General features: G+C 41.0%; 1 protein-coding gene across 1 annotated transcript in view; it reads left to right on the top strand.

Annotated features, from left to right (window-relative positions):
- The window catches only part of ADGRV1 (adhesion G protein-coupled receptor V1), a 681,209-nt gene that overhangs the window by 55,576 nt on the left and 610,755 nt on the right, over positions 1-14,878 (top strand). The window contains exons 3-4 of the mRNA XM_075837359.1: positions 9,043-9,227; positions 13,578-13,727. Coding sequence (XP_075693474.1) covers positions 9,043-9,227; positions 13,578-13,727 — 335 coding nt within the window. The remainder of the gene's footprint in view (positions 1-9,042; positions 9,228-13,577; positions 13,728-14,878) is intronic.

Below are 14,878 nucleotides of genomic sequence, written 5' to 3'. Positions count from 1 at the left end.
CCCACAGAGGATTGGCCCATGCCAGGGCTTTGCTGGTAAGGAGAGAGATGATAAAGGTGATCCTGACGTCATCCGAACAGAAGGACCTGGCATGTAGTCTGAAATGGATCAGGCATTGATTCAAAAATCCCCTGCAGGACCTCGGATCTCCGTCATAGCGTGGAGGTAGCGGCAAGAAACACAGGGGGTTGGTACCGGTACAGACAGGAAGTGTAGCAGGCGGAACCGCAGGAACAGATGCGGTGATGACTGTGGACGGAGCAAGCAGCCGATGGGCTATGGCGTTCACCGACAGGAGGAGCTGGTCTTGTCGTGACTGGAGATCCTTCATCTCAGCCAGCATGGCTTGTGTAGTCAACGACTCAGGTTGACCAGCAGGGTCCATGGCCTGAGCGTACTGTCACGAAGCGAGTTAGTGGACCCACTAGGCCGTACCGCCGCAGCGGGGAGGCAGCTGACCAAACAACAGGACACCCCAGAAATACAATGTCCCGCACAAGGATTCCTGAATAGTCCAGATGGTGGCCGCAGCTCTGGCACAGATGAGATGGGTGCAGCAGATGGCGCCAAACGTGGCGGATGACACAGGAGCCGCAAGTTGCGCCAGACGTGGCGGATTCCTCCGGACGTGGCAGATAACACAGGACGTAGCGGATTCCTCCGGACGTGGCAGATGACACAGGACGTGGCGGATTCCTCCAGACGTGGCAGATGACACAGGACGTGGCGGATTCCTCCCGACGTGGCAGACGACACAGGATGTGGCAGATTCCTCTGGATGTGGCAGATGACACAGGACGTGGCATGACTTGATACTAGGGCAAAGCACGGGAAACAGGAACTGGGAACAAGGTACGGATAACAACAGGAACGGGAAACACTAAGGGACCATTTGCAAGACAGACTGGGAAAACTAACAACGCTCAGGCATCGAACTAGGGGGCTGGACCCCTCTTATAGCCCAGGGTACTCACGGGTCAAAGGTCGTTCAAGATGTCCGGTGCACCCTGCGGGCTCCGGCGGAGGTGAGTGGATGCAAGCGCTGGCGTCTCCTGAGGAGGAGGCTGGGGCCAGCGCTTGCCGACTCGTGGCTGCGGCTGTCAGCGGGAGGCTGGAGCTGACAGCCCGCAGCCACGGACATTACAGTGCATAATAATTTGAAACAGTGCATTTTGAGTTTTTTACTTCTAAAAAAAATCTGTTATCATTAGGAGATTTGTTCAATAAAATTTGCATTATACTCCAACGGTTGATAGCTTGAAGATTATACTGACATGTCATTTGCATCGACTATTTAGGAAAGTCAGCGAAAATAACATTTGCATAATAATTTGGAACGCGGTGTAAAGCCTGATATTCTGAGCTTTACGGAACATGATCTTTGTAATTAATATTTTAATATCAAATTTAAATGTTAAAGAGTTTCTTCAGTTTTCCCTTATTTTACAGAAAGTTATATAACATACAGTATATTATATTGCAGGCATAGGCAAAACTTAGGACCTGTCACTAGGTCATATATACCTGGTTTACTCACCAGAATAGAGCTGTCTCTCACTGATTCCAGCGCTGGTTTTTTTCCCCTGGACCCAGCTGTGATATGGACCACTATTGTGTTGACTCCCTATATGTTAATTTGCTGTAGTTAGCCAACAGGGTGTGAACTACCCTTAAAGAGGCTCTGTCACCAGATTTTCAAACCCCTATCTCATATTGCAGCAGATCGGCGCTGCAGTGTAGATTACAGTAACGTTTTTTTTTTCAAAAACGAGCATTTTTAGCCAAGTTATGAGCATTTTTATATTTATGCAAATTAGCCTTTATTAAGTACAACTGGGCGTGTTTAAAGTTAAGTCCAACTGGGCGTGTATTATGTATGTACATCTGGGCGTTTTTACTTGTTTTACTAGCTGGGCGTTGTGAATAGAAGTGTATGATGCTGACGAATCAGCATCATCCACTTCTCTTCGTTAACACCCAGCTTCTGGCAGTGCACAGACACACAGCGTGTTCTCGAGAGATCACGCTGTGACATCACTTCCTCCCCCAGGTCCTGCATCGTGTCGGACGAGCGAGGACACATCCCCCTAGGGAACTAATAGATTGCGTACAAAAAAAAAAAAATGAAATAGTTTGTAGTAGTGAAAAAAAATAAATTAAAAGTTAAAAAAAAACACTTTTCCCATTTTTTCCTCTTAAGTAATGTAAAAAAATTGATATCGCCGCGTCCGTAAAAGTCTGAACTATTACAATATAGCATTATTTAGTGCGCAAGGTGAATGCCGTATAAAGAAAAATATATAAATGCCAGAATCTCAGTTTTTTTTTCAACTTAGCGGTGAAATTTTTTTTTATAAAAAGTGATCAGAAAGTCGTATGTACTAAAAAATAGGAAAAAATTTAAAACTTATGGCTTTCAGAATATTAAAAAATATATTTTTTCTTTGTAAAAGATATTTTTTTCTTTGTAAAGAGTGAAACATAAAAAAAACCTATATCAATGCGGTATTGCCGTAATCGTATTGACCAGCAGAATAAAGTACATTTGTCGGCTTTACCGCACGGTGAAAGTCGTAAAAACAAAACCCAAAAGAAAATGGAGGAATCACAGTTTTTTCCAATTCCACCCCACATAGAATTTTTTTCCATTTTCCAGTACATTATATGGTACATGAAATTGTGCCAAAAGAAACTACAACTCCTCCTGAAAAAATCACTCCATTGACGGAAAATTAAAAAGTTATGGCTCATAGAAGGCAGGGAGTGTAAAATGAAAATGAAAAATAAAAATGGCTTGGACTGTAAAGGGTTAAAGCTCATGATTCCTAATGCATATTTTGTAACACGGCTTCTCATTTACCATGTGTCATTTATGATATTAGTTTCTTCTTATGTGGCAGAGGTGCCTTTGGGCCCCCTCAGGCTCTGGGGCCAGGGTGCGACTGCTATCTCTACACCCACTATAGCAATACTCCTGATTGCAAGTACTGGAACCCCTCCTGTTACCTGCATGAACCATCCAAAAATGGAGTACGGCAGCTAAACCAATCCCTATAGATCCAGAGCTAGCACATGGTTTAATAACATTGTTGTCTATAATCTGCATCCCATTTACAGAATATAGACTGCCATGCATATTTCAAAGTATTAAAATATTTACCAACAACATAAACAATACACTGGCACTTATACACTGCATTCACTGAAATGTGTACATTTATAAAATGATAAAATGGTTTTCAATATAATCAACACATAAATAAATAGTAACTAAACGGCAAATCGCTAAGCAAAAATGTTTATAACGGAGATCAAGTGTGGCTACTAGAAGCAGCAGGTTTGACTGAATTATTGATAATAATATTATGAAACCTCTCTTAGTCCACAAGAGTAATTGCATAGTCTTAAACATCCATTAGTCTTGGAAATAGAAGACTTGTAACATAAGACATTGTTAGCATCCCTGGAAAAGGTCCTGTTGCTGGTGTCAATTACTTGCTGTGCTCACTCAGGGAAGACACCCGCATATACAGTATTAGGTCTGCCCAAAGCCTATACACTTGTGCTACTCTTATACAGTATTATTTGTATAAAGTATTATTTTATGCTCCAGGTTGTCTTCCAGGTTGAGAATGTTATATGTGTTGGTTTTCATTCTTTCATTCTGTACTGTATTGTAGCAGTGATGTGCATTATTTAGTTCACGTAGGTAGGGAACTGTGGTTTTATAGTTGCACAGATAGGATAAATGGTGATCAATGAAATTGTTTGTGTCGTGCAACTTTTCCCATTCGCTTCTACTGACATGTGGCTCAAGGAGAGCCAAACTGAATGACCTGGAAACTACAACAAGATTCTACACCTGTCACATCTAACAATCATGTCCTATCGGCAGGCAGCATTTTATAGGGAATAAGCTCTGAGCAGATTAATATATAGATTTGTTGGAAAAGATTACCTGTAACTTAATGATTTAACTCCCTACTCAATGTGGGCTAAAGAGTCCTATGGGCGGTCTCAACCATTGATTGACATTAATCCCTGCATGCAAAAATGGCTGCAAATCACTGAATGAGACCGTCGACTGGAGTCATAAGGCCAGAGTGAGCAGGAATTTATATAAATAAATTACAGGTTATTCTGAATCTTTTCACACAAAACTATATGTTAATCTGCTCAGCTCCCAGTGCTCCATAACATGCTGCCTGCAGATTAGACGTCGTCAGCGCTAATGTGTTAGCGCCTTCTCACGTAACTGAACAGAGACTGAGCCCGCGCCATCACCAGTGAGTGTCAGCTGTATATTACAACTGACATCCTGCTGTAATGGCCAGGACCGGAGCTAGGCTCCGATCCTGCTGATTAACACCTTAGATGTAGCGATCAAGCAATCGCTGCATCTAGGTTGTTTCTAGCCTGTTGGCATCCCTGCGCCGCTGTCGCCGGTGCTTGCAACGGCTACCATAGGCTTAACAATGGCCTCTGGTATGCCAAGCACGGAAGTGTTTTAGGCCCCGCCCGATTAAGCTCTTAGATGCAGCGAACAAAAGCAATCGCTGCATCTACGTGGTTAGATCGCAGCCGATGGTTGCTATGGCAACGATCGGCACATGCGTTGTTGCTATGGCATCCGGAGGGCTAACAATGGCATCCTGGTCTCCCTAGTACGGAAGCCTAATAGGCTTGCTGTGAGTGAATAACTGAGAGCTCTAATACACTGCACTACATAGGTAGTGCAGTGTATTAGGGCATGGCCACACGTGGCGGTTTTCTTCCGCAACTGTCCGCATCAATGCCGCACAGAATCTGCATTGCAGATTCTGTGGCGGATCTGCCCAAAATGTGCAGCAAATTGATGCGGACTGGCCATTGCGTATTGAGGTGAAAGTACTTCCCTTTTCTCTATCAGTGCAGGATAGAGAGAAGGGACAGCACTTTCCCTAGTGAAAGTAAAAGAATTTCATACTTACCGGCCGTTGTCTTGGTGACGCGTCCCTCTTTCGGCATCCAGCCCGACCTCCCTGGATGACGCGACAGTCCATGTGACCGCTGCAGCCTGTGATTGGCCTGTGACTGGCTGCAGCCTGTGATTGGCCTGTGATTGGCTGCAGCCGTCACTTAGACTGAAACGTCATCCTGGGAAGCCGGACTGGAGAAAGAAGCAGGGAGTTCTCGGTAAGTATGAACTTCTTTTTTTTTACAGGTTGATGTATATTGTGATCGGTAGTCACTGTCCAGGGTGCTGAAACAGTTACTGCTGATCGCTTAACTCTTTCAGCACCCTGGACAGTGACTATTTACTGACGTCGCCTAGCAACTCTCCCATAATTACGGGTGCACACACACGTAGTCACCCATAATTATGGGTGCACACACGTAGTCACCCGTAATTCTGGGTGCACACACGTAGTCACCCGTAATTACGGGAGCCCCATTGACTTCCTCAGTCTGGCTGTAGACCTAGAAATACATAGGTCCAGCCAGAATGAAGAAATGTCATGTTAAAAAACCAATACGCATCCGCAGCACACATAACATGTACATGACATCTGCGGACTTCAATGCGGAATTTAGAATCTCCATTGAAGTCAATGGAGAACTTCCGCAATGAGTCCGCAACCAGTCCGCCACAGGTCCGCAACATCCATTGTATGCTGCGGACACCAAATTCCGCACCGCAGCCTATGCTCCGCAGCGGAATTTTCCGCCTCGTCTAAACGAAGCCTACTAAAAAGAAGTGGAAGGCAATGCGGATTAACGCTGCGGAGTGTCCGCAGCGGAATTCCAGAGCAATCCCGCCACGTGGTGCTTTGCCCTTAGAATAGCGATCAGGACTTCATGCCTTCAAGTCCCATTGTGGGACAAAAAAGAACAGTTAAAAGAAACTTAATTAAAATGTAAAAAAGTAAAAAATGTTCAAGTTAAAAAACAAACACTGCCTTTTTCCCATAATAAGTCTTTTATTATAGGAAAAACTGAAAACATTAAAAAATTACACATATTTGGTATTGCCGCGTCCATAACGACCCAAACTATAATGATATCACGTTATTCCCCTGCACGATGAACACCGTAATTTTTTTTAGTAAAAAACAATTCCTGAATCACTGTTTTTTGGTCACCACCCCTCCCAAAACAGAATAGAAAGTGATCAAAATGTTGCATGTACCCCAAAATTACACCAATAAAAACTACAACTGGTCCCGCAAAAAACAAGCCCTCCCACAGCTTTTTTGGTGGAAAAATAACAAGCGTATGGCTCTAAGAATATGGCGACACAAAAAATAAATGTTTTTTTTTTTTTAAAAGTGATTTTATTGTGCAAATGCTCTAAAATATAAAAAAAAACTATATTCATATGGTGTCATTGTAATCGTATAGATCCGCAGAATAAAGTGAATATGTCATTTATAGCGGACGGTGAACGGCGTAAAAAAAAAAGAATAAAAAACATTGTCAGAATTGCTTGTTTTTGGTCACCTCGCTTGCCAAAAATAATAGAATAAAAACGGATCAAAAAATCGCATGTACCCTAAAATGGTACCAATGAAAACTACAGATCATCCCGCAAACAAATAAGCCCTCACACAGCTCCGGTGGAGAAAAAATAAAAAAGTTCTGGCTCTCAGAATATAGCGACGCAAAATGTGCAGAGCGTTCCAAAAGCGGATAAGATTGGGCACCATTTATCAGTGCGACATCGGGCACACATCTGCGGATTAATATTTATTTACAGCATTATTATACCCTCTTATTATGCCCTGATGCACTCCGCACAGATTACATATGCCCCCACACTATAAACTGAAATACCAGCGAAACCCCAAACAGAACAACTACCAAGCTAAATCTGCGCTCCAAATGCAAAATGGCGCTCCCTTCCATCTAAACCCTACAGTGTGCCCAAACAGCAGTTTACGTCCACATATATGGCATCGCCATACCAGTGAGAACCCGCTTAACAGTTTATGACATATTTGTCTGCAGTGGCACAAAGTGGGCACCACATATTGGGCACTAAAATGGAATATCAGTGGAAAATTGCAATTTTCACTTTGCACCATCCGCTGAGCGTTAATTTCCAATAAATTAAAAAAAAAACTGTGGGGTCAAAATGCCCACCTCCACCCCTTAAAAATGCAGTGAGAAGTGCAGTTTCCAAAATAGAGGTCACTACTTGGGGGTTTGTTTTACTATTTGACCCCAGAGCCCTGCAATTGTGGGCCAATGCTTCGAAAATCACCAAAATAGGCCTCAAATGCGCATTGTGCTCTTTCACTCCTGAGCCCTGTCATATGTCGAGGCAAAGGATAAATGCCTTGAGGGGTGTAGTTTCCAAAATGGGGTCACTTCTCTGGGGTTTCTACTGTACTCTGGTACCTCAGGGGATCTGCAAACGCGACATAGTGCCCCTACACCAATCCAGCAAAATCTACGCTCTACAAGCCAAATGGCGCTCCTTCTATTTTGAGCTCTGCCATGTGCCAAACAGCAGTTTATGGCCACACATGGCGTATTTCCGTACTCTGGAGAAATTGAGTAACAAATTGTGTGTTGTTTTTTCTCCTATTACCCCTCGTGAAAATAAAAAATTGGGAGCTAAATCTACATATTTTTTGAACATTTCTTTTTTCATTATCCCACTGCCCAATTCTAATAAAATTTATGAAACACCTGTGGGGTCAAATTGCTCACTACACCCCTAGATGAATGCCCTGAGAGGTGTAGTTTCCAAAATGGAGTCACTTCTCAGGGGTTTCTACTGTACTGGTACCTCAGGGGCTCTGCAAAAGCGACATGGTGCCTAAAAACCAATCAGGCAAAGTCTGCATGCCATGAAGTGCTCCTACCATTCTAAGCCCTGCCGTGTGTCCAAACAGAAATTTATGACCACATATGAGGTATTGCCATACTTGGGAGAAATTGCTTTACAAATGTTGGGGTGCTTTTTCTCCTTTATTCCTTGTAAAAATTTGAAAATTCAATGTGTTTTCAGAGAAAAAGTAGATTTTCATCCTCACAGACTAATTCCAATAAATTCAGCAAAAAACCTATGGGGTCAAAATGCTAACTATACCTCTAGAAAAATTCCTTGAGGGGTGTAGTTTCCAAAATGGGATCACTTTTGGGGGGTTTTCACTGTTTTGGCACCACAAGACCTCTTCAAAGTGGCCCCAAAATACACTAGGTGCTCCTTTGATTCTGAGGCCTGTGCATCAGTCCATTAGCACACAAGGTTCACATGAGGGATATTTCTAAAAACTGCAGAATCTGGGCAATAAATATCGAGTTGCATTTCTTTGATAAAACTTTGTGTTACAGAAAAAAAGGTAACACAAATTAATTTTAGCAAAAAAAATTAAATGTAAATTTCACCTCTACATTGCCTTAATTCCTATGAATAACCTGAATGGTTAAAACACTTTCTGAATGCTGTTTTGAATACTTTGAGGGGTGCAGTTTTTAAAATGGGGTGTTTAAGGTTTTCAAATAAATGAGCCCCTCCAAGCCACTTCAGAACTGAACTGGTCCCTGAAAAAAAAGCCTTCTGAAATTTTCTTGAAAATGTGAGAAATTGCAGCTAAAGTTCTAAGCCTTGTAACGTCCTAGAAAAATAAAAGAACATTCAAAAAACAATGCAAACATAAAGTAGACATATGGGAAATGTTAACTAGTGACTATTTTGGGTGGTATTACTATCTGTTTTACAAGCAGATACATTTACATTTTGAAAAATCATAATTTTTGCAATTTTCTATAAATTTTGGCGTTTTTCACAAATAAATACTGAATTTATCAATCAAATTTTTTCACTAACATAAATTGCAATATGTCACGAGAAAACAATCTCAGAATCGCTTGGATAGGTAAAAGCATTCCGATGTTATTACCACATAAAGTGACACATGTCAGATTTGAATAAATAGGGCTGCGTCCTTAAGGCCAAAATGAGCCTGGTCCTGAAGGGGCTGAGTAGGTTTTGCGGCCTTTATAATGCTGTACTGTAACATAATATCAAATGCTTTTTTTTTCTGATTACAGGGATGCCCTCAGTTCCTTCCACTGCATTTATTTTCTTAGCATTATTAGTCACTGCCATATCTGGAGAAACACAAGTGCAGTTTGCTGGACAAACAGAATTTTTTGTAAATGAAACAGCGACTACAGTTATACGTTTGGTGATTGAAAGGACAGGAGCCCCAGTCAACATCACGGCAATCGTCCTGGTAAGAGAATGTACATGAAGCCAGTAGCTTTGCCTAATTTCTGCACATTACATTTATATCAAATATCTATTAGCTATGGCCACTCTGTATTATTTATCTGTTAAAAACTATGCCTATGTATACCATAAAAATTTATAAAATTGCATATCTGCTTTCTTTCATTTTATTTGCTTTGAATGTGTATGATTGTGGTCAGAGTATTACCATAAAGCACTTCTGCTGCTGAATGTGCAGTGTATGCTTCTGCACTTTAGTGACGTCAATTGACATAACCGTTCCTGAAAGGAGACCAGTATATGGCTTATCTATTTAATTATAGTTGACATATTAGTTACTATTAAGTTAAACAGTTAAACCGGTGCTGGGAAAGCCATCAGTCTCTTCTGATTTATCAGATCTTACTTGTTTGTTTGAATATGTCTCATCCTATAATCCAGAAATTTGCATAATCCAGTACTTGTTTCCAATGGAAAACTGCATGATAATCTTGAATTTCACAAGGACAGAAGTTTTGGGATAAGGCCACATGTAGCGTACACACTGCACAATTTCCGTCCAGTTTTTCTGTGCAGAAATTCTTCAGCGTTTACTGTTTCAACAAATCTTATCCACATGTTGCAGAAAAAACCTGCACAAAAGATGTGCGGAAATTGTCTTGCAGCATGTGAATATGTTGCGAAAACTCTGAGGAATTTCTTCTTGGAAAAACCTGTTGGAAATTCTGCATTTTTTACACTGTGTGCGGCCTTACCCTTAGGCTGGGTTCACACGAGCGTGGCGTTTTTGCGCACGCAAAAATGCGGCGTTTTGCGTGCGCAAAAGTCACTTAACAGCTCCGTGTGGCTGCAGCATATGATGCGCGGCTGCGTGCTTTTCGCGCATCCGCCATCATTATGACACTCCGTTTGGATGTTTGTAAACAGAAAAGCACGTGGTGCTTTTCTGTTTTCATTCATCCTTTTGACAGCTGTTGCGCGAATCACACAGTTCGCACGGAAGTGCTTCCGTGCGGCATGCGTTGTTTTCACGCACCCATTGACTTCAATGGGTGCGTGATTCGCGCTAAACGCCCAAAGAACGGACATGTCGTATGTTTTTTTCAGCGGACTCACGCTGAGTAAAAATCACACACATGTCCGCACGGCCCCATAGACTAATATAGGTCTGTGCGACGCGCGTGAAATTCACACGCGTTGCACGGACGTAATTCCCGTTCGTCTGAATAAAGCCTTAGGGTATGTTCCCACAGGCCGGAAACGGTGTGGAATTTCCACAATGGAATACTGTGCAGAAAATCCACAGCGTTTACAGTAGCAGCAAAGTGGATGAGATTTCTGCACATTTCAGCCACGTGCTGCAGAAAAAAATGCAGAAAAGTTGTGCAGAAAGTGCTCTGTGGTGTGGTTTTCAAATCCGCAGCATGTCAATTTATGCTGCATACTCTGGGCGGAGATGCTGCATGTTTGGGCTATAGAATTTAATGGGAAGCATAAATTCTGCACTTAATAAGTTAAGTTATGAGTTGGGAACATACTCAGGGTATATTCATACATGGCAGATTTTTGCAGAATTTCTGTGACTCTACTATTTATCTGAATGGGGCTTGCAGAAATAACCGCATTCACGTGTATGGAACTAATTTTTTATCAGGCAACAAATCCGCCGCGTATAAATCCACCCTTTGGGTACAAAAAGAGGAATCAGCAGCACATAACAGTCCAGAATTTATGGAGAGTAGTTTCCGAAAAGAACGTATACAGTATATGGTGCAAGCCATGTCAAGTCTTAGCCAGTCCAACTCGAGTTTAATCATGAAATTCAGAAAAACCACAGCACACCTCTCAAGATATCAAGAAAGTGAAAAAAACTTTTATTCCACCATAATAAAGAGCGACGTCTCGACCCTAGTGTGGGTCTTTCTCAAGCAATTAAACAAAGTGCAAACTGCAGTATATATAGGGGTTATGACATTATTAAATCAATTACATATGCAAATCTGAATACATAACAATCAAATCGATACAAATACTTTCATACATAAATATGTGCATCAGATACATATTAAGTCACTTACAGTGAGACTTTATAGATGGAAACCCGGACTCTCAATCCAAATAAAGCAGTTTGATCATAGACATAGATACATCTATCAGGCATTCAGTCATTACTACTGCCCATGTGCGAGCCTCTGCCTACGTAATACCAGCGTTAGTGTCTCCTGAATACTGTGCTCACCTGACACTGCGTCACTACGCGTGCCACGTCATCACGCACTAGCTTCCAGTATCCTAGATGGATACTACATGTGACCAGCTTGTCGCTTCATAGCGTAAATCCTGTATACAAGCGTCTGGTCTCTATGACAACTGCCCAGACGGGAAAGGACATGCCAATATCATTATAGTACCACATTAATCCCATAATCATCCTAAATCCTCGGGTAACCCATACAGCAATCACCTATTCCTATAACAGAAACAGGATGAAAGCAAAAAAAGGAAAGCTTATATGTCCCCCACCATGAATACCATGCCGGCATCCCCAAATTGGTGGACAGCCCTCATGGAGAACAATTGGTGGGGGTCATACAGGAGAAACCGCAGAGAGAATATCACCAAATTGGTGACATCCCAACTGTTGAAACCCATGGGACAAATGAATGTGCAAAATTCCACAAAAAGGGGAATCAACCCATGTTCCGCAGGTAAATTCCACAATAGGTACGGCACTAGGGACAGAGAATTTCTTACCATCATGCATGTACTTCCCTACCAATATATAATCATATAGGAATAAAAATAACATATAGGGCGTAGACAAAGTTCATTTGGCAGATGGACGCTGTTCTTCAGATGTTAAAAATTATTATATATAATCCAGTCCGGAGTTCCATCTTGACATCACCATACGTGCAAAACTTGTGCCAATATATGTGAATATCTATAAAAAACACAAAAAACATAAATTTTATTATCCATATTAAAAACAACACATAACAGGCCTCTCAAGTAAAGCAAACCTGCCAGATAAATGCTATGTAACTAAGTTTGTACCTAGGATGATTACCCTTTATATTTCGTAAAAATATGCTACAAAATATGCAACAGTAATTCAACAGCAGAATTACTTTTGAGGATTTTGTTGCTAATTTTATGCCTATTTATGTTGCGTATTTCAGTGCGGAATTTCACAAATCATCTAAATGAAATTCTGCATCCAAAATCTGCAATACATGGAGAAAACGAAAAATTTCACACAAAAATTGAAATGATGTATGTGTTGTCATTTTTGTTTTCACCCATTGAAATACATTGTTTAAATTTCCGCAGCGGACTTTTCCGATATGGAAAATTACGCCACGCATATCTGCACACTAAATAGAGAGGAAACTGCACTATTAAGAAAATAAATTGATAGTTAGCAATTCATTTTAGGCAATTAATTTAATGTTTTGCATCGAGGCTCTCTACCCTACCACTAAATCTTAGATATGTTGCTGTGACTGTCAACTAATCCAGAGTATTTCCAAATTCAGCGCTCATCAGGTTCTCTTAGGTTGTGTTCACATCAGCGTTGGTTTCCGTTCATCGGTTCCGTTTCAGCTTTCCGTCGGAGAAACCCATGAACGGAAAGCCAAACGGAAACCAAAGCTTCCGTTTGCATTACCATTGGCTTTAATGGTAATGCTTCCATTGCAAATGGTTTCAGTTTGTTTTCGTTCTGCAATGTTTCCGGTTTTCTTAGCGGAAACAATAACGTAGCCGACTACGTTATTGTTTCCACTAAAAAAAGGAAACCTGATGGAACAAAAACAAACGAAAACCATTTGCAACCAAAGCTTTACCTTTGAAATCAATGTTAATGCATACGGAAGCTATTGTTTCCGTTTGGCTTTCTGTTAATTGCTTCCTCTGACAGAAAGCTGCAATGGGACCCATGAAGCGGAAAAGCAACACTGATGTGAACAGGCCCTTAATGCCAAATTAAATTAGTTTTGTTATGGGTATATACAGTATAGTGAATATTTACATTTAGTCTAACACAGACACAAAATTGCATGAAGCCTATGGTAAATGCATCTCTCATGCCGAATTCTAGAAAGAGTACAGTCAGTCCAGCAGATGTTAATGTATTTTTACATTAGTGTTAGTTGTATTGTAGTATGTAGTATGTATTGTATGTAGTATTGTATTGTATGTATTGTAGTATGTAGTGTTAATGTATTTTATTAACTTTACATATCTTATTGCTGATAATAATGTCTACACACTAATTTTATCTCTGTTCCCCTTGTGACCACTGTGTCTCACCACATACAGTAAATTAATTTCTTATACTTATTGTGTCTAGTTGCAGGAAGAAAACACTGGAGACTTTATAGCGACGGCTACTGCTGCATTTATACCCGACTGGGAGAAAAATCGGACTGTCTACATTTCTGTATGTGACGATGACTTGCCAGAGGCAGATGAGATATTTCATTTCCTCTTGACATTACAGGTTAGTAGAAATAAGACATTGAGTTAGATTTAGCACACATATGGCCTTGATGCATAAATGCTTTACAATCTTGAAGTGGCTGCTGTACTGCATTCCAGTGCCTGCACTGCCGATGTCACTATGAGCAGGTGCGAACAGCGCCATTAAAGTCAGTACGTAAACGAATGGGCTGCAAGGACCAGTCCGGTAGCCCATTAATTTGCGTGGTGTGGGCGGGAAGGGGTCATTATAAAGTAACATTTATGGAGAGGCACTATAACATATTAGGAAATTGTATCATAATTATTTACCTAATATATACCCATTACTGGACTATGAGTTATTTTTATAATAGAGCAGGACAATAGCAAATCAAATTCTCCATCTCTAAAAGCTGTATGCAAAGTACAAATATTGTTTACTGCTGTCTGTATATTCTGCTCATAGCATTAGGAGGGTGGAAGGCAGATAAAGATACTTAGAATAGGCGCTCATATGGAGAGTGAATAAAGGCTATGGATACCTTTTTATTGCATTACATGTATTATGTGAAAAAGAAAAAATTTTAGAAATGTCATTTTGCCATTCAGTGTTAATCCTGACAGCCCGGCTCACTGTCGGTTCACACTGCAGCCTCACCTGTCTGATCGTGAATCTGAGCTCAATTCCTTTCAGGAAAAAACAAGAGGGGCTGGAGAGTGAGTCGAAAGTAAGTCCTGGCTGTTGGAATTGACATTGAAAGGCATCAAGCAAGCTGCAGAAGCAAAACAGTGCAACATTTTTAACTTAAATCAATTATAAAATTGTATTTACATAATACATGTAATGCAGTAAAGAAATGCTGCAAAGGTGTACATAGCCTTTAAGGTAATATACCTGTATTGCTCATAACGCTCTTCCCTAATATTATCATTAAAATGGCTTCAAGTTGGAACTTCACTGCAATTCCAGTCCTATAAAAAATTTGGAGCTGTCAGAAAAATATGTCTAAAGTTTTTGACTGGTTGGGGTCCATGACCTGGGACTTCTAACATTTGCATGAACATTACAGCCTCATTCAAGTCTTTGGGGGCACTGTCAACATTTAGCCTGGAGATCATTGAAGATGCGGATATCTCCGAACCTAAAGCCATTCAGGCATGGTGCCAGGGCCCATTTACTCTGGTGATCAG

This window comes from Rhinoderma darwinii, chromosome 1 (assembly GCF_050947455.1).
Source record: "Rhinoderma darwinii isolate aRhiDar2 chromosome 1, aRhiDar2.hap1, whole genome shotgun sequence".
Lineage (NCBI taxonomy): Eukaryota > Metazoa > Chordata > Amphibia > Anura > Rhinodermatidae > Rhinoderma > Rhinoderma darwinii.
This window is presented reverse-complemented; position numbering and strand designations above follow the sequence as displayed.